Consider the following 20201-nt stretch of genomic DNA (forward strand, 5'->3'; position numbering starts at 1 on the left):
GGACTGTTGGCGGATGAGGTGGTGAGCGGGCAGATCTGGGGGTGCATTGAAAGATATTTTGAGGCTAACGACAATGGGGAGGTGCAGGTGAGGGTGGTCTGGGAGGCGCTGAAGGCGGTGGCCAGGGGAGAGCTAATCTCCACCAGGGCCCATAAGGAGAGGAGAGAGAGGGAGAGATTGGTGGGGGAGATATTAAGGGTGGATAGGAGGTATGCAGAAGTCCCCGAGGAGGGATTACTCAAGGAGCGACGAAGCCTCCAGGCCGAATTCGACCTGTTGACTACCAGAAAGGCAGAGGTGCAGTGGAGGAAAGCGCAAGGGGCAGTGTACGAATATGGGGAGAAGGAGAGCCGGATGTTGGCTCATCAGCTTCGGAAGTGGGAGGCAGCGAGGGAGATTGGGGGAGTTAGGGATAGAGGGGGGAACACGGTGCGGAGTGCGGTGGGAATAAATGAGGTATTCAGGGACTTTTATGAGGAGCTGTATAGGCCTGAGCCCCCGACGGGGAGGGGGAGATGCGCCGATTTTTGGATCGGCTGAGGTTCCGGAGGGTGGAGGAGGAGCAGGCGGTTGGGCTAGGGGCACCGATTGGGCTGGAGGAGCTGGTTAAGGGGTTGGGGAGCATGCAGGCAGGGAAAGCCCTGGGGTCGGATGGGTTCTCGGTGGAATTCTACCAGAAGTACATGGACCTGTTGGGCCCACTACTAGTGAGGACTTTCAATGAGGCCTGCCCCCGACGATGTCCAGGGCACTGATCTTGAAGTGGGACAAAGATCCATTACAGTGTGGGTCGTACAGGCCGATCTCGCTCAACGTCGATGCAAAGTTGTTGGCGAAGGTGCTGGCTACCAGAATTGAGGACTGTGTCCTGGGGGTGATTCACGAGGACCAGACGGGATTTGTGAAAGATAGGCAGTTGAACACCAATGTGCGGAGGCTCCTCAACGTAATTATGATGCCTACAGGGGAGGGGGAAGCGGAGGTAGTGGCGGCTATGGACGCGGAGAAGGCCTTCAATAGGGTGGAGTGGGGGTATCTTTGGGAAGTGCTGAGGAGGTTTGGGTTCGGGGAGGGGTTCATCAGTTGGGTTAGGCTACTTTATGAAGCCCTGGTGGCGAGTGTGGCCACGAACCGACGGAGGTCGGAATACTTTTGGCTGTACCGGGGGATGAGGCAGGGGTGTCCCCTATCCCCCTTGTTGTTCGCATTGGCAATTGAGCCTTTGGCCATGGCACTGAGGGAGTCCAGGAACTGGAGGGGACTGTTTTGGGGGTGGGGGGAAAGGAACACCGGGTGTCGCTGTATGCTGATGACCTGTTATTGTATGTGGCGGACCCAGTGGAGGGGATGCCGGAGGTTATGCGGATCCTCAGGGAGTTCGGGGACTTTTCCGGATATAAGCTTAATGTAGGGAAGAGTGAGCTCTTTGTGATACACCCAGGGGACCAGGGAAGGGAGATAGACGAGCTTCCGCTAAAGAGGGTGGAAAGGAGCTTTCGGTACTTGGGGATCCAGGTGGCTAGGAGTTGGGGGGCCATGCACAAGCTCAATTTGACGCGGCTGGTGGAGCAGATGGAGGAGGAGTTTAAAAGGTGGGATATGTTGCCACTGTCGTTGGCGGGTAGGGTGCAGTCGGTGAAAATGACGGTCCTTCCGAGGTTCCTCTGTGTGTTCCAGTGCCTTCCCACCCTGATCCCCAAGGCCTTTTTTAAACGGGTCAGCAGGAGCATCATGGGATTTGTGTGGGCGAATAAGACCCCGAGGGTAAAAGGGTGTTTCTGGAGCATAGAAGAGACAGAGGAGGGCTAGCGTTGCCCAATCTATGTGGGTACTACTGGGCTGCCAATGTGGCAATGATCTGTAATGGATGGGGAGGGGGCGGCGTGGAAGAGGCTGGAGATGGCGTCCTATGTGGGCACGAGTTTTGAGAGCGCCGGTGACGGCACAGCTGCCGCTCCCGCCGACAAGGTACACCACGAGTCCGGTGGTGGCGGCGGCAACTCTGAGTATTTGGGGGCAGTGGAGGCGCCACAGGGGTGAAGTAGAGGCCTCGGTTTGGTCCCCGATCCGAGAGAACCATTGGTTTGTCCCGGGGAGAATGGATAGGGGGTTTCTGAGCTGGCATCGGGCAGGAATTAAAAGATTGGGGGACCTGTTTATAAATGGGACGTTTGCGAGCCTTGGGGCGCTGGTGGAGAAATTTGGGCTGCCCCCCGGAAACGCCTTCATGCAGGTGAGTGCGTTCGTGAGACGGCAGGTGAGGTAATTTCCGCTGCTTCCAGCATGTAAGATTCAAGATAGGGTGCTCTCGGGGGTGTGGGGTTGGAGAAGGCAAGGTCTCGGCGGTCTATCAGGAGATGCAGGAAGAGGAGGAGACCTCGGTGGAGTAGCTAAAGGGTAAATGGGAGGAGGAGCTTGGGGAGGAGATAGAGGGTCTGTGGACTGATGCCCTGGGTAGGGTTAATTCTTCCTCCTCTTGCGCCAGGCTAAGCCGGATACAATTTAAGGTTCTTCACAGAGCGCATATGACAGGGGCGAGTTTGAGTAGGTTTTTTGGAGTAGAGGACAGGTGTGTGAGGTGCTCGGGGAGCCCAGCAAACCACGCCCATATGTTCTGGGCCTGTCCGGCGCTGGATGGGTTTTGGAGGGGCTTTGCGAGGAGTGTGCCTAAGGTGGTGAACACCAGGGTCAAGCCAAGCTGGGGGTTAGCATTATTTGGGGTATCGGATGAGCCGGGAGTGCAGGAGGCGAAAGAGGCAGGCATTCTAGCCTTTGTGCCCTGGTAGCCTGGCGGAGGATTCTGTTACAGTGGAGGGATGCGACGCCCCCAAGCGTAGAAGCCTGGATCAGCGACATGGCAAGGTTCATTAAATTGGAGAGGGTAAAGTTTGCCTTGCGAGGGTCTGTGCAAAGGTTCTTCAGGCGGTAGCAACCGTTCCTAGACTTTCTAGCAGAACGTTAGGAGGTGGTCAGTAGCAGCAGCAACGTGGGGGGGGTTTCGGGTATGTGTTTATTATTGTTTCATGGGGTGGTTTGTACATTGGGGGAATTTGCAATATGAGTGTACGATGTTGATGTGTTTTATGCTCTTCTTTTTTCTGTAAGGGGGTTTGTTGAAAATTTGCTAAAATTGAATTAAAATATTTTTTAAAAAAACAATGCAAGTTGATAGAATATATATATTTTTTTCTGAACATGTGCCATTTAGAAGCTTTCCGGTTATCAATATATATCCATCTCCAGAAACAGCATGGAGTTAAATACACTATGCAATTATAAAACTACAGTTTCATCTAATTCAACTACAGTTTGCTAATTTGTATGTTTTCAGTACAAATCTCAAACAAAACAGACATGATTAATAATTGATGGCCAGTACATATTAAATAACTCAAATCTTCATATCTCTCACCTGAGTGGCCACAATTCTCCCTCCATTATTCAAGTAATGTCTACATCATATATGCAGTTTTATATACAGTGACAATTTAATTGGACTTTCTAGTAAAGGAGTGAAGTTATAACCAAAACCAATAGATGATTTTGACATGTTCCATCAAATAAGATGGTGTGAGGTCAAAATGTGTAAAATATAATCAATTAGCCATGTTATGACATGGCATCTCAACACTATTTTTGGAACACAATACATTATTAATTCTGAAAGAAATATCACACAACATACTTGTCCAAACTTAATTATCCAACATTGGTAAGCTGTGTTCACAATATTTAAATTGCATACATAGAGCATGTCACCAAAATTTCAGCAAAGAAAATCTTAAACAAGCAGACTATCCTTAAAATAGCATCACTTTGGAATCTTCAGACTTAGAAAGAGTGAAGCAATTAAATATTTGGATCAGTTGTAAGTTTCACAAGGAATGTAAAATTTCTTTATAGTACTTTTAGGGTGTAAGCCCCATTAATTCACTGGCTTTCACCCAATTGCTGCATGAATTCAGATAGTTGTACAAATTCAAAAGCCCATATGCTGATGCCTTGAAGCTGAATGAACAGTGCTTTCATTTTCTGCTCATTAGCTTTTTTCCCTATAGAAACAGTGAAACTGTCCTTTATAAGAATGAATCTTCAGTTGGTGGGGCATAAGAAAAGCCAATAAATGCATCATCAGCTTCTAAAACGCTAGCATTAACTGTTGAACGGTCGGGAGATCGACAAATGGATTGAGGCACGTGTTCTTCTGTGAATTCTGGATCAAAATTTTGTAGGTCTTCAGGTCCAGCCTGAAACACAAATAATATTAATAATAATCTTTCTACCGTCACATACACATAACATCGCATACAGTTTACTCTATACGGATATTAAATATTATTTACAATTTTTTTTTTTGAATTGCTGAAAAAACAGAAACATACCACATTGGGATTAAATGGTGGGGGAATTTCCTTCTGATCTAGATCTTCCCAGTTGATAACATCAAAAAAAGGATGGCTTTTGATTTCAGCCTGCAATAATACAACCCCACAGCAAATCAATGTACAGCATAGATTCTTTAAAACATTTATATAAAAAGGCATATTAGTACTAAACACAGAATAATATAAATCTGGTAATTGGCTCAACTGACTGTCTTTAAGATGCGAGTCCAGGTAGTGAAGCTCCCACTTGGCAAAAACTGGATCAAAGCGTCTCCAAATTATTTTACCGTAGGGAGTATAATAGCTGAGTTTAATCATATTTAATGAAGGTGTTCAAAAGGTTGTTGGTCAGAATGCTGTAGGATCAGTCATCGTTTTAGGAACCGAGTACATAATCTAGGTTAATACTTCAGTACATTATAACGGGCATGCTGCATTGTCAGAGATCCTGGGCTCAAACTTACAAAATTGGGTGGGTGGGGGTCATGTCAGCAGTTAAATTGCAAAAAAAACTGAAACATTTAAATTTAAATCAACAAACTCCCCAGCTTAATGGAGATGGGATGAGCGGCAGGGATCCCCGTCACTGTCTGTATGGAGTCTGCATGTTCTCCCTGTGTCTGCGTGGATTTCCTCCGGGTGCTCCGGTTTCCCCTCACAAGTCCCGAAAGACGTGCTGTTAGGTGAATTGGACATTCTGAATTCTCCCTGTGTGTACCCGAACAGGCGCCGGAATGTGGCGACTAGGGGCTTTTCACAGTAACCTCATTGCAGTGTTAATGTAAGCCTACTTGTGCCAATAACGATTATCAGCAAGTCATTTAAATATAATGTGGCTACCTGCCTTGATTGCAACAATCATTCTTTTAAATTCATTTCAGCCCAGGTTCACAGACTTTAGGAATACCGGCAGATACAAGGAAGTGAGAAGGGTTGCATCCAAGATTTTTAAATCCAAGATGGAAGCAACTTTAGTTAGGTAGATAGATTAGAGAAGTTAGGACTGATTTCCTTGAAGAGAAGGCAGAGTGGAGATTTGATAGAGGTATTCAAAATCATGAGGGATCTGGACAGATAGGGAAGAATTGTTCCCACTGGTAGAAGGAGTGAGAACAAGAAGGAACAAATTTAAGGTAATTTGCAAAAGAAGAAATGGTGACATGACAAAAAAACGTTTTGACGGAGTGGAAGGATCTAGAAACCAATGGCTTTTGAGTGTGGTGGCAGCAGGTTGAATTAAGGTATTCAAGAGGAAATATTATCTGAAAAGGAAGAATGTGCAGGGCTACAGGAAGAAGGTGCGGAAGTGACACTAGGGGAGTTGCTCCTTCAGAGATGCAGCACATGACAGGCCGAATGGCCTCCTTGTGTCCTGTACCATTCTGTGATTCAAAGAAGTACTTAAAGAGTAGGGAGTCCTGCAATATCCTGACCAATATCCCTTTTGAATACCACCACTTTTTTAAAAAATGGACTGGTTGCTGTTCATAGGACCCTATTTGAAACTCAAGACCAGCTATAGAAAAAGACCATGGTTAAAGAATAACCCTTAATTTTCACACCTATATATCAAATCTCAAGTTTCATTTTGTGAACAAATTTAGATTAGGTATCGCAAAAACAGTTTGAAAATTAGCACCAAAAAGCAGGCAATAAACTACTTGTCAGAATTATTTTGTCTTCAGAATCTCCACGTAAATACCATATTCATGTGGTATAATTTTAGTATATAAATAATGACCATCGAATAGATTACCCATGTTATTATTTCTAATGAGGCAAATAATGTGGTAGAAGTTTATTAATAAAGAAGGTGATGAAAGAAAGTGATGAAAGAAAGTGAAGATGACTATCTGAATTATTTTATTCAGTAATTTCTTGGAAAGTTTAGAAAATCAGAATTGTTTTCTTGATGAGCACTTTGCAAATGGATTGTGTGACAGGTGCATCTCAAAACTATAGGCAGAACTTTTAACCTGATGGGGGAATAAAAATGGGCAAATCAGGGTCAATGGGAAGGAAATCAGGTGATGCGTATAATGGGCAACAGATACTCCTGCTGATGTTTAAAAGTTCCGGTGCCCATTACTGATGTGCGACATGGGCCTAAAACATGGCTGAAAACTGGCATCTGTGATGTTGGGGACCTTAACGGGAGGCAGAGATGGAACATCCACTCGGCACTTCTTGCTGAAGATGGTTGCAAATGCTTCTTCAGCCTTGTATTTTGCACTGATGCGCAAAGGTCTCCAATCTTTTGAGGATTGGGATATTTATGGAGCTTCCTCAACTGAAAGACGGCAGCTGATAATGGGACATTCCCTTAGTGCTGCAATGGAGTAGGTTAAGTTTGTGGAGTGGGACCACACAGAATTGTTATAGTGCAGAAGAGAGCCCATCGTGTTTGCACCAGCTCTCCAAATGAACATTATGGCTTAGTGCTATTTTCCTGCCTTTTACCTGTAACTCTACACAGAAACAATTAGTGCCATTCTCCTGCCTCTTCTCTGTAACCCTACACAGAAACAATGTCCTTGTGAATGCCTCGATTGAACCTGCCTCCACCACACTTTCAGGCAGTGTAATCCACACTCTCACCACTCATTATATGAAAAAGTTCTTTCTCTCAATACATTTGCTTCTTTACAAATCACTTTAAATCTGTGCCATCTCATTAATCAATCCTTTTATGGATGGAAAGTTTCTCCATATCTCCTCAGCTCAACCCTTTTATTATTTAAAAAATATATATTTTTATTGATTTGCATGATGCAAAGAACATCACACAAAAATAAAGAGAAATCTACTGAATGGGAATATGAAAGAGAAATGAACAGGTAGGTATACAAAGGTAACATATGTACAGATACGGGGGCCCTACCTTTGGGCCCCCAGTGATTGGGTGCCACAACCATTCTGTATTAATTATATACATGTTGCTCCCTGGGGTCAAAACATACCAGGGACAAGTTTGGTGCCACATGGGCGTACCTTGCTGTTGTTGTTGCGGTTGCTCCCATGTGCTTCCTTACCATTGATCCCCTCTGGATTACCCTGCTTACCCTATTATAGTTGGTGTTTCTCCCTTCCCCTTTTCCTATTCCCCCCCCTTAACCCCCATTCATTATCTGTTTCGGTCCTCCCTACCCATCCCTCACCGTCCCTCACCTCCCCCACCCCCCTTCCATCCCATCACCACCACCCCCCCCCCCCCCCCTTCCCTATTGGTTGCTGGTCACAAACAGGTCTTTAAACAAGCTGGTGAATTGCCTCCATGTGTTGCGGAAGCCTTCCTCCGAATCTCGAATGGTGAAATTTCATTTTAGGAATTCTGATAAGTCGGGTAGCCAGTCTGCGGCCTAGGATAGCGATACTGATCTCCAGCTGAGCAGGAGTCTGGCGGGCGATCAGGGAGGCAAAGGCTAGGGTATCGGCCCCTTTCCCCGTAAAGGCCTCTGGCTGTTCGGATACTCCGAAGACTGCCACTAGTGGGCATGGCCTCAAAAAAGGCAGTCCGGTGCCCGACAAGTCTGGGACAGGACTAGAACATATGGGTGTGGTTGGCCCAAGCCTCCCTGATACGGTTCACATTTGTCCTCCACCTCTTGGAAGTGCGCCCTGTGCACTACCAGCTCTGTGCATGAGATGGAGTTAGCCCTATGCAATGCTGCGATCCAGAGTCCTTCCCCTAACTCCATGCCGAACTCTTCCACCTTTTCCCTAGTCTCATCCAGTTGTAGCCATACCTCTAGCAGTCGTATGTCAGTGCAGCTATTGTCCCCTAGCTCGCCCGGGGCTAGGAGTCTGTCCAGTAGGGAGTGTCCTGGAAGCTGGGGGAATGTAGCGGTTTCCTTGCAGAGGAAGTCCTTTATTTACATATACCAGAGCTTGTTCCCTTTCAGGAGCTGGAGCTTGTCCATTAGTTCCCCTGAGTCGCTACTGTACCATCTACATTTAGGTCACCTACCGTCAGTATTCCTTCATCCTGTCCCCACCTTTTAAAGGAGGCACCTATTGTCGCAAGGGTAAATCTATGGTTCATGCCCATGGGGGCCATGGCGGACATTGCAATCAGATTGAAGTGGTGTCTGAGTTAGAACATAGAACATTACAGTGCAGTACAGGCCCTTCAGCCCTCGATGTTGCGCCGACCTGTGAAGCCACTCTAAAGCCCATCTACACTATTCCCTTATTGTCCATATGTCTATCCAATGACCATTTGAATGCCCTTAGTGTTGGCGAGTCCACTACTGTTGCAGGCAGGGCATTCCACGCCCTTACTATCTGGAGTAAAGAACCTACCTCTGACATCTGTCGTATCTATCTCCCCTCAATTTAAAGCTATGTCCCCTCGTGCTAGACATCACCATCCGAGGAAAAAGGCTCTCACTGTCCACCCTATCCAATCCTCTGATCATCTTGTATGCCTCAATTAAGCCACCTCTTAACCTTCTTCTCTCTAATGAAAACAGCCTCAAGTCCCTCAGCCATTCCTCATAAGATCTTCCCTCCATACCAGGCAACATTCTGGTAAATCTCCTCTGCACCCTTTCCAATGCTTCCACATCCTTCCTATAATGCGGCGACCAGAATTGCACGTAATACTCCAAATGCGGCCGCACCAGAGTTTTGTACAGCTGCAATATGACCTCATGGCTCCGAAACTCAATCCCTCTACCAATAAAAGCTAACGCACCGTACGCCTTCTTAACAACCCTCTCAACCTGGGTGGCAACTTTCAGGGATCTATGTACATGGACACCGAGATCTCTCTGCTCATCCACACTGCCAAGAATCTTACCATTAGCCCAGTACTCTGTCTTCCTGTTATTCCTTACAAAATGAATCACCTTTCACTTTTCTGCATTAAACTCTATTTGCCACCTCTCAGCCCAGCACTGCAGCTTATCTATGTCCCTCTGTAACTTATAACATCCTTCCGCACTGTCCACAACTCCACCGACTTGTGTCATCTGCAAATTTACTCACCCATCCTTCTACGCCCTCCTCCAGGTCATTTATAAAAATGACAAACAGCAGTGGCCCCAAAACAGATCCTTGTGGTACACCACTAGTAACTGGACTCCAGTCTGAACATTTCCCATCAACCACCACCCTTTGTCTTCTTCCAGCTAGCCAATTTCTGATCCAAACTGCTAAATCACCCTGAATCCCATGCCTCCGTATTTTCTGCAGTAGCCTACCATGGGTAACCTTATCAAACACTTTACTGAAATCCATATACACCACATCAGCTGCTTTACCCTCATCCACCTGTTTGATCACCTTCTCAAAGAACTCAATAAGATATGTGAGGCACGACCTACCCTTCACAAAACTGCATTGACTATATCTAATCAAATTATTCCTTTCCAGATGATTGTACATCCTATCTCTTATAAATCTTTCCAAGATTTTGCCCACAACAGAAGTAAGGCTCATTGGTCTAAAGTTACCGGAGTTGTCTCTACTCCCCTTCTTGAACAAGGGGACAACATTTGCCATCCTCCAGTCTTCTGGCACTATTCCTGCAGACAAAGATGACTTAAAGATCAAAGCCAAAGGCTCAGCAATCTCCTCCCCAGCTTCCCAGAGAATCCTAGGATAAATCCCATCCGGCCCAGGGGACTTATCTATTTTCACACTTTCCAGAATTGCTAACACCTCCTCCTTATGAACCTCAAGCCCTTCTAGTCTAGTAGCCTGAATCTCAGTATTCTCCTCGACAACATTGTCTTTTTCCTGTGTGAATACTGACGAAAAATATTCATTTAGCACCTCTCCTATCTCCTCGGACTCCAAGCACAACTTCCCACTCCTGTCCTTGACTGGCCCTACTCTTACCCTAGTCGTTTGTTTATTCCTGACATATCTATAGAAAGCTTTAGGGTTATCCTTGATCCTACCTGCCAAAGACTTCTCCTGTCCCCTCCTGGCTCTTAGCTCTCTCTTTAGGTCCTTCCTAGCTAACTTGTAACTCTCGAGCACCCTAACTGAACCTTCATGTCTCATCTTTATGTAAGCCTCCTTCTTACTCTTGACAAGTGTTTCGACTGCTTTAGTAAACCACAGTTCCCTTGCTCGACCACTTCCTCTCTGCCTGACAGGTACATACTTATCAAGGACACGCAGTAGCTGTTCCTTGAACAAGCTCCACATTTCCATTGTGCCCATCCCCTGCAGTTTTCCTCTCCATCCGATGCATCCTAAGTCTTGCCTCATCGCATCATAATTGCCTTACCCCCAGATATAACTGTTGCCCTGCGGTATATACCTATCCCTTTCCATCACTAAAGTAAATGTAATCAAATTGTGGTCACTATCACCAAAGTGCTCACCTACCTCCAAATCTAACACCTGTCCTGGTTCATTACCCAGTACCAAATCCAATATGGCCTCGCCTCTCGTTGATACCATGTCCTCAGCATGGTCACTACCACTGGGATTCTTGCGTATTTGGCTGGGGGAAATGAGAGTAGCGACGTGGCCACTGCTTGGAGGGTTGTCCCCGTGCAGGAGTTTTCCTCCGTATTTACCCAATCCACTCCCGACTCTTTGATCCACCCCCGTACTCTTTCTGGGAAGGTTTTATTCTTGCTCAGGTTGAGTTTGTAACCTGAAGAGGCTCTGAACTCCCTGAGGAGTTTCATTATTCCTCCCAGGCTGGCTAAGGGGTTTGAGACATAGAGGGGCAGGTCATCTGCACAGAGTGAGATTCTGTGCTCCATATTTCCCCTCTGGATGCCTCTCTACCCCTTCGTTGATCTGAGAGCGATCGCCAGTGCCTCAATTACCAGGGCGAATAGCAGTGGGGATAATGAGCATCCCTGCCATGTGCCTCTGTGCAGCTGGAAGCATTCAGAGCTGGTTGTGTTTGCCCATATGCTCGTCATGGGAGTGCTGTACAGTCGTTTCACCGGAGAGATAACTCTGGCACAAACCCCAAACGTTTCAGTACCTCCATGAGACACCTCTTTTCGACTCTGTCGAAGTCCTTCCCTGCGTCTATGGAGCTGATCATTTCTGGTATCCTCCTTGGGTGGGGTCATAATCACGTTCAGCAGGCGTCTGATGTCCGCCATTAGTCTACTGCCCAGCATGCAACTCCCCAGTCGTGTCGCCAGGGCCTTTGCCAGGACTTTGGCACAGTGTTTAGGAGTGAGATGGGTCTGTATGACCTGCACTCCGTCTGGTCTTTTGTCTTTTTTAGGAATCAGTGATATAGAGATCTGTGCCTGCGTGGGCGGCCTGTTCCCTCTTTGATAGCGAGTCATGGAACATCTCCCGCAGGTGCTGCCGCAATTTCTTTTATAGAAGTTCAACGGGCGTCCGGCTGGACCCAGTGCTTTAACCGACTGCATGGAGTCGTGCTCTCTGTGACTTCCCCCAGTTCTAGTGGTGCTTCCAGTCCCTGCCTGTTTTCCACCCCCACGGCTGGCATGCCCGTCGAGAAACCGCCTCATCTTCGAGTCCCCCTCCAGGGGCTGGGAGGCATACAGCTCCAGGTAAAAGGTCGCAAAGCTTCATTGATCTTATCTGCCGCTGTGACTAGCTTACCTTTCCTGTCCTTCACCTGTGCCATCTTTCTCGTGGCTGCCTGCTTTCTCAACTAGTGAACCAGCAGGCATGTTTATAAAGGGGTCCCCATGTCTGGCAGAGTTGGCGCACTGCTTTCCCAGTGGAGAGCATGTCAAATTCTAATTGTAGCTGATTTGATTTTGATTTGATTTATTGTTACAGGTACCGAAATACAGTGAAAAGTATTTTTCTGCGGCCGAGGGAATGTACACAATACGTACATAGTAGACAAAAGAATAATCAACAGAGAACATTGAAAAATGGTACATCGACAAACAGTGATTGATTACAGTGCGGAACAAGGGGCCAAACAAAGCAAATACATGAGCAAGAGAAGCATAGGGCGTCATGAATAGTGTTCTTGCAGGGAACAGATCAGTCCGAGGCGGAGTCGTTGAGGAGTCTTGTAGCTGTGGGGAAGAAGCTGTTCCTATGTCTGGATGTGCGAGTCTTCAGACTTCTGTACCTTCTGCCTGATGGAAGGGTCTGGAGGAAGGCAATGCCTGGGTGGGAGTGGTCTCTGATAATGCTGTCTGCCTTCCTGAGGCAGCAGGAGGTGTATACAGAATCAATGTGGGGGTGGCAAGCTTGTGTGATGGGTTGGGCTGAGTTCACCACACTCTGCAGTTTCTTGCGATCTTGGACCGAGCAGTTGCCATACCAGGCTGTGATGCAGCCAGATAGGATGCTCTCCATCGCACATCTGTAGAAGTTTGCTGAGAGTTGATGCAGACATGCCAAATTTCTTTAGCTTCCGTAGGAAGTAGAGACGTTGTTCGGCTTTCTTGACTGTTGCATCAACGTGAGTGGACCAATACAGACTGTTGGTGATGGTGACCCCCAGGAACTCAAAGCTATCGACCATCCACACTTCGGAGCCATTGATGCAGACGGGAGTGTGTCTCGTGCTACGCTTCCTGAAGTCGATAATCAGTTCCTTGGTCTTTCCAACATTTAGAGAGAGGTTGTTTTCAGTACACCATGCAACCAGTGATTTATCTCCCTCCTGTAATCTGATTCGTCGTTGTTTGAGATACGGCCCACCACAGTCGTATCATCCGCAAACTTATAGATTGAGTTAGATTTAAATCTTGCCACACAGTCATGTGTGTATAGCTTTTTCCTCTCCGCCAGTATTTCCACAGTCAGATACAGTGGAGTGTCACCGATCCACCTCCAATACGGAGTCGATCAGTCGTTGCCTAGCTGCCCTCTCCTTCCTTTCCCAGAGTTCTTTATATGCTATTATTTCCCCCCTTAACACTGCCTTCAGTGCCTCCCAGAACGTGGAGGGTGAGACCACCCCGTTCTGGTTGCAGGATCGGTACCTGCCGATGGCTTGTGACATTCTTTTGCACAACGCCTAGTCGGCGAGGAGGGTTGTGTCCAGCCTCCATGGGGGTGTGCTGGGCACAGCCCGTCTACAACCTCACATCCACCTAGTGTGGTGCGTAGTCAGAGATTGCTATTGCAGAGTATTCCCCCTTTACCACCCCTGGAAGAAAACAGAAATCAAAATGGGAATATACTTTGGGAACTTGGGAGAAAAGAACACCTCTCTTCACTGATTGAACCTCCATGGGTCCACCACAACACCCCTATCTGCTCAGTAAAGGTGTTCAGTTCCTTTGCCATCGCCGATTATTTCCCGGATTTGTGGCTGGACTTGTCGGGGTCCTGTACGCAGTTGAAGTCTGCCCCATAATGAGTTGGTGGGAGTATAGGTCGGGGATCTTCACCATCGGTTTTTGTAAATTAAGTCTGGGTCATCCCAGTGAGGGGTGAATATATTTACAAGCACCACTGGTGCCCCTTCCAGGATACTGCTGACCATTACATTCAACGCCCTTTACCGCAGCACACTCGATAGGTCTGTCCTATCCAGCTCTTTCTTACCCTCACCGGGCCATTGAGTCCCCTGATATTCCAGGTGACTATTCTAATATGGGGGGGGGGGGGGGGGGGGGGGTGGGGGGGGGCCATGGTGGTGGTTCTGATTGACCCCGGCCACCCAATCCTGCGGGGTCAATCGTACTTACCACACGTGTATGCCCTTTTGGAGGTCCATCCAAGATGGACACCTATTTGTTCTTTGTTCCAGCTGTCCCCTGTGTGTGACCTGTTTGCAACCAACATTCTACATACGCACCCCCCAGAGCCCCTCTACTCTTGCCGTTCCTTCTCTCTCCCTGTTGCCTTCCCCCTTAACCCTTCATTCCCCCCTTATTCTGCACCGCCCCCCACTTCTGCCAGATGCTCTGTTCTTTTGGGAGCTGCACCATGGCCTCCGCCCTTCTTTCGTGCAGTAGCATACACGCCAGTGGGTGGTTGGGTTGTCCCCTGGGAGCAACTCCCTCTGCCCATTTTGTTCTATTCCTACGCTCCCCTTCTCGACTTCGGTGCACTTCTGCTCTCCCCCCCCCCCACCCACCCCAACGTCTCGCCAGACACAGCATTCCAAACTGCACCTTACTTTTGAATAAAGTTGTCTTGGCCATTAGCCTGGCACTTGGCCAGGTCGGCCCCAATTTCTTGGTAGATGCAGATTGCAAGTCCCTCCCATCTGTATGACCTTATTCAGTTCAGCACCCGCTCTTTGTCCTGGAATTTATGGGGTTTTGCCATGATCGCCCTCAGTGGTTCTCCTGCTTTGGGCCTCTGCGGGAGCAACCTGTGGGCCGATTTACCTCTGGCAAAGCGTTCCCCTCCGACCAGCTTTCCGAGCATCTGCATGATGTTCTCCGTTGGGTTTCTGCCCTCAGGCAGCCTGACAATTCTTAGGTTCTGGCGGCAGGACCTGTTCTCCTGATCTTCCACCTTCCCAACAAAGAACAAAGAAAAGTACAGCACAGGAACAGGCCCTTCGGCCCTCCAAGCCCGTGCCGACCATGCTGCCCGATTAAACTACAATCTTCTACACTTCCTGGGTCCGTATCCTTCTATTCCCATCCTATTCATGTAGTTGTCAAGATGCCCCTTAAATGTCACTATCATCCCTGCTTCCACCACCTCCTCCGGTAGTGAGTTCCAGGCACCCACTACCCTCTGCGTAAAAAAACTTGCCTCGTACATCTACTCTAAACCTTGCCCCTCGCACCTTAAACCTATGCCCCCTAGTAATTGACCCCTCTACCCTGGGGAAAAGCCTCTGACTATCCACTCTGTCTGTGCCCCTCATAATTTTGTAGACCTCTATCAGGTCTCCCCTCAACCTCCTTCGTTCCAGTGAGAACAAACCGAGTTTATTCAACCGCTCCTCATAGCTAATGCCCTCCATACCAGGCAACATTCTGATAAATCTCTTCTGCACCCTTTCTAAAGCCTCCACATCCTTTTGGTAGTGTGGCGACCAGAATTGAACACTATACTCCAAGTGTTGCCTAACTAAGGTTCTATACAGCTGCACCATGACTTGCCAATTCTTATACTCAATGCCCCGGGGCCAATGAAGGCAAGCATGCCGTATGCCTTCTTGACTACCTTCTCCACCTGTGTTACCCATTTTCAGTGACCTGTGGACCTGTACATCTAGATCTCTCTGACTTTCAATACTCGAGGGCTCTACCATTCACTGTATATTCCCTACCTGCATTAGACCTTCCAAAATGCATTACCTCACATTTGTCCGGATTAAACTCCATCTGCCATCTCTCCGCCCAAGTCTCCAAACAATCTAAATCCTGCTGTATCCTCCGACAGTCCTCATCGCTATCCGCAATTCCACCAACCTTTGTGTCATGTGCAAACTTACTAATCAGACCAGTTACATTTTCCTCCAAGTCATTTATATATACTACAAGGAAAGGTCTCAGCACTGATCCCTGCGGAACACCACTAGTCACAGCCCTCCAATTAGAAAAGCATCCTTCCATTGCTACTCTCTGCCTTCTATGACCTAGTCAGTTCTGCATCCACCTTGCCAGCTCACCCCTGATCCCGTTTGACTTCACCTTTTGTACTAGTCTACCACGAGGGACCTTGTCAAAGGCCTTACTGAAGTCCATATAGACAACATCCACTATCCTACCTGCATCAATCATCTTTGTGACCTCTTCGAAAAACTCTACCAAGTCAGTGAGACACGACCTCCCCTTCACAAAACCATGCTGCCTCTCACTAATACGTCCATTTGCTTCCAAATGGGAGTAGATCCGGTCTCGAAGAATTCTCTCCAGTAACTTCCCTACCACTGACGTAAGGCTCACCGGCCTGTAGTTCCCTGGATTATCCTTGCTACCCTTCTTAAACAGAGGAACAACATTGGCTATTCTCCAGTCCTCCGGGACATCACCTGAAGACAGTGAGGATCCAAAGATTTCTGTCAAGGCCTCAGCAATTTCCTCTCTAGCCTCCTTCAGTATTCTGGGGTAGATCCCATCAGGCCCTGGGGACTTAACTACCTTAATATTTTTCAAGACGCCCAACGCCTCGTCTTTTTGGATCTCAATGTGACCCAGGCTATCTACACACCCTTCTCCAGACTCAACATCTACCAATTCCTTCTCTTTGGTGAATACTGATGCAAAGTATTCATTTAGTACCTTGCCCCATTTCCTCTGGCTCCACACATAGATTCCCTTGCCTATCCTTCAGTGGGCCAACCCTTTCCCTGGCTACCCTCTTGCTTTTTATGTACAAAATCAGCTCCCCTGGAGTGCTCTCTGGGTTGTTACCAACCTTGCCACCTCAGCCTTGAGCGTGGCAGTCCGATCGCTCTGCTCGATGGCCGCTTTCTCCAGGTCCCAAACAGTTGCCTCCTTGGTCTCCAGTCCCTGTTCTTTCCCGTGTTTTTTGAAGAGGGCCACAGCAATTTCTATGGCCGACATGAGGTCGTCCTTAAAAGGAGTCCCTGTGTTTTTGGAGCTCTATCGAGAGAAGCTCCATCCACTGCTCGGTCGGTGGTCGATTCGATTAGGTCCATCATGTTCTGCTCCGCTTCGTGTGTCTATTCGCTCAGAGGTCTGGATCTTCCTCTCCCAGCTTTTATTCTTGCTATTTTTCTGGCTGAGGGCATTTCCTTTTGTGTGTAGGGTGAGGGTGGGAATTTCTTTTTGTTACTTTGGTGTCCGATTTACGGGTTAAATCCAGACTTGAAACGTTAGCTCCCTTCTCTCTCCACAGATGCTGTCAGACTTGCTGAGATTGTCCAGTATTTTCTGCTTTTGTTTCAAATTATAGCATCCGCAGTAATTTGCTTTTTCTTTGGTTCCAGGATATTGGGCCCAGCTCTGTTTTGCCCCATTGAAATCAGCTCTCCCCCAATTAATTACTCTTACCCTGGATTGCCCATTATCCTTTTCTACCGTCATCCTAAACCTTATGATACAATGATCACTGTCTCCTAAATGTTTCCCTACTGACACTTGATCTATCTGACCTACCTCATTTCTAACAGTGCCTCCTTACTTGTTTGACTGAACACATGCTGCTATAGAAAATTCTCCTGAACACAATCTAGGAACACTTGCTCCTTTCTACCCCAATATAGACTGGAATAGAGATAGTGTAAAAGGACAATTTACGTCCCTCATTACAACTACTGTATAATATTTGCACCTCTCTGTAATTTCTTTTCAGATTTGTTCCTCTACATCCTTCCCACTAGTTGGTGATCTACAGGCAATACTGAGCCAAAATGACTCTGTCCTTGAATCCTCTGGGACCACCTCTTTCTCTCGCACTGCAGTGCACTTCCGAACCAATACTGCCACCCCTCCTCCTTTTACTTCCTTTCCTATCTTTTCTGAACACCTTGTATCCAGCAATACTTAATAACCAACACTTGAGCCAGGTCTCATAATACACCATAACATCATAATTCCACCTGGCAATCTGCACCTGTAACTCACCAATCGTATTTAATCTACTCCCTGAATTTACATACATGCAGTATAAACCTGACCAACTCCATCTGTTAACTTTTCCCTTACTTCAATTTCACCTATTAACTTACTATTCTCTAGACTACCCCTCAATTTCCACCCCACTGACAAGCTAGTTTAAAACCGACTCCATAGCACGAGGAAATCTCCCTGCAAGAATATTAGTCCTCATCCTGTTAAGGTGTAATCTGCCAAGTTTGTACAGGTCCCACCTATCCCAGAACCAGTCCCAATGCCTCAGAAATAAGATGCGTTTCCTCCTACATCAATTCTCCAGTCACACGTTCAATGCTCAATCCTCCTATTTCTAGGCTCACTAGCACATGGCACTGGGGTTAATCCGGAGATCGCTGTTCATGAGGTCCTGCTTTTCAATTTCCTTCCTAACTCCCTAAAAGAGGACATAATTTGTCTTCCTATCTATGTAATTAATACAAATATGGTCCACAATCTCTGGTTATTCACCCTCCCCCAAAGGATTTCCTGCAGTCACACCGTGACATCCTTGACCATGGTACCAGGGAGAAAACACACCATCCTGGAGTCACATTTACTGCCATAGAAACACCTTTCTGATCCCCCGACAATGGATTTTTTTTACTATTGATCCTCCAGTCTTCCTCCTCCCTTCCTGTGCAGCTGAGCCACCCATGGTGCCACAGGTTTAGTTCTGGCTGCACGCCCCTAAGGAACCATCGCCCTCACCTGTATCCAAAGTGGAAACCCTTTATAAAACAAGAAAGACTCAGGAGACTCCTGCACTACTTGTCTGGATTTCTTGGACTGCTTGGCAGTCACCCATTTTATCTCAGCCTTCATTCTGTTAACCTACGGTGTGACCAAACCCTAAATGTGCCATCCACTTAGCTCTCTGCCTTGCGGTTGCACAATAGTGGCTCCAGCCGCCGCTCAAATTCTGAAAAACTTGAAGCTCAAGTTTTTGCAGCCGTTGACACTTCTGAAAATGTGTTCATCTAGGACACAGGTGTGCCCATGACTTCCCACATACAGCAGGATGCACATTCTACTTGGCTGAGCTGACTTGCCATACCATAACTTTAAAAACTATTTATTACAATTACCAGTTACTCACCAATCAGTTCTTCTCTTTAGCAAAGATAGATCCAGCTACTGGAGGCTGAAGGTAGAAAATGAAAGGACGCCTCCTTTTCTCTTCACTAAACTCCCTCACTCACCAAACTCCAATTTTAAGCACTCCAATGCAGCCCAAATCAGCACTTGTGCAGAACCTTTTTAATAAATTCCACCAGAGCTAAAACACGGGCTTTTAAATTACTGGTCCAGTGACATTACCACTATATCACCCCCGACCATGATATTCTGATTCAAGAGGTGAGATTGCTTACTCAGTCAAGAGTGACACATAGCAAACCTATCAGATCGGAATACAGCCAACAAAACAAAATGCTGCTCTGAGGCACAAGATTTTATGAGCTGTCAAAGAACCTTGCTAATGACCCTAAACACTTGTAAATGGTGCATGATTTCAAGGTTTTACAACAACATCTTACAAAATCTTCTTTTGCTCCTAATCTTCTCTGCCTTTCTTTTTCAAGTAGCCCTTCCAGGATAGAACAGGCTTCATTACTTGCTCCAGGTCTCAGCTGCAATGGCTTGTGAAGGATGTATTCATACATCTCAGCAGTATCACGACTGTAGAAAGGAGGCTGCAAACAAAAACATATTGGCTTTGCTGAATTACTTATTTTATTTTTGATCAATTTGTTGTAATCCATTGATTAAAAATATTTTTCCCTCTCTCAGATAGTCATATGATCACTGGACTCAACACATAATATCCTCGGCATAAAGGCAAGCAAATTATGTTCTTACAAGATTATGACACTTTGGACATGTAGTACCTATATTGGAAAACATTAGTAAAATATCAGATAATGCGAACTAGAGTCACAACAAGCCAGGTAAGAGTGATAGGTTCCCTTTCAAAAAGTAATGAATCGGTTGGATTTTTAATAATTGTCTGTTTTAGAGTCATTTTTGTTTGTGCTAGCCACTTCCATAAATGTCCACAGCAGGATTTGAGTTCTAAACCTATAGATTGCTATGGACTACACTATTGCACCCAATACGCGGTGCAGCCTGAAAACAGACTTCATTCTAATCAATGTAGAATACTTAATTCAAAAAATATGATAAATGCTCAATAAACCCAATAACACAAGATAGATTACGTACCAGGCCATACAGCATTTCAAATAGAACAGAGCCAAGACACCACCAGTCAACTGTATTATCATAAGGTTGTTTTTTGAGCACCTCTGGTGCAAGGTACTGAAATACAGAGAAATAAAAATTTACTAGAATGCTACAATCT

General features: G+C 46.6%; 1 protein-coding gene across 7 annotated transcripts in view; it reads right to left on the reverse strand.

Annotated features, from left to right (window-relative positions):
- Positions 1-3165: 3165 nt before the first annotated feature.
- The window catches only part of sgk3 (serum/glucocorticoid regulated kinase family member 3), a 212814-nt gene continuing 195778 nt past the window's right edge, over positions 3166-20201 (reverse strand). For all 7 annotated transcript variants that reach the window (XM_072467636.1, XM_072467639.1, XM_072467640.1 and 4 more), the window contains 4 exons: positions 20063-20158; positions 19378-19533; positions 4383-4472; positions 3166-4247 (listed from right to left, as the gene is read on the reverse strand). In XM_072467636.1, the coding sequence (XP_072323737.1) occupies positions 4077-4247; positions 4383-4472; positions 19378-19533; positions 20063-20158 (513 nt within the window). In that variant the 3' untranslated portion in view covers positions 3166-4076. The remainder of the gene's footprint in view (positions 4248-4382; positions 4473-19377; positions 19534-20062; positions 20159-20201) is intronic.

This window comes from Scyliorhinus torazame, chromosome 11 (assembly GCF_047496885.1).
Source record: "Scyliorhinus torazame isolate Kashiwa2021f chromosome 11, sScyTor2.1, whole genome shotgun sequence".
NCBI lineage: Eukaryota > Metazoa > Chordata > Chondrichthyes > Carcharhiniformes > Scyliorhinidae > Scyliorhinus > Scyliorhinus torazame.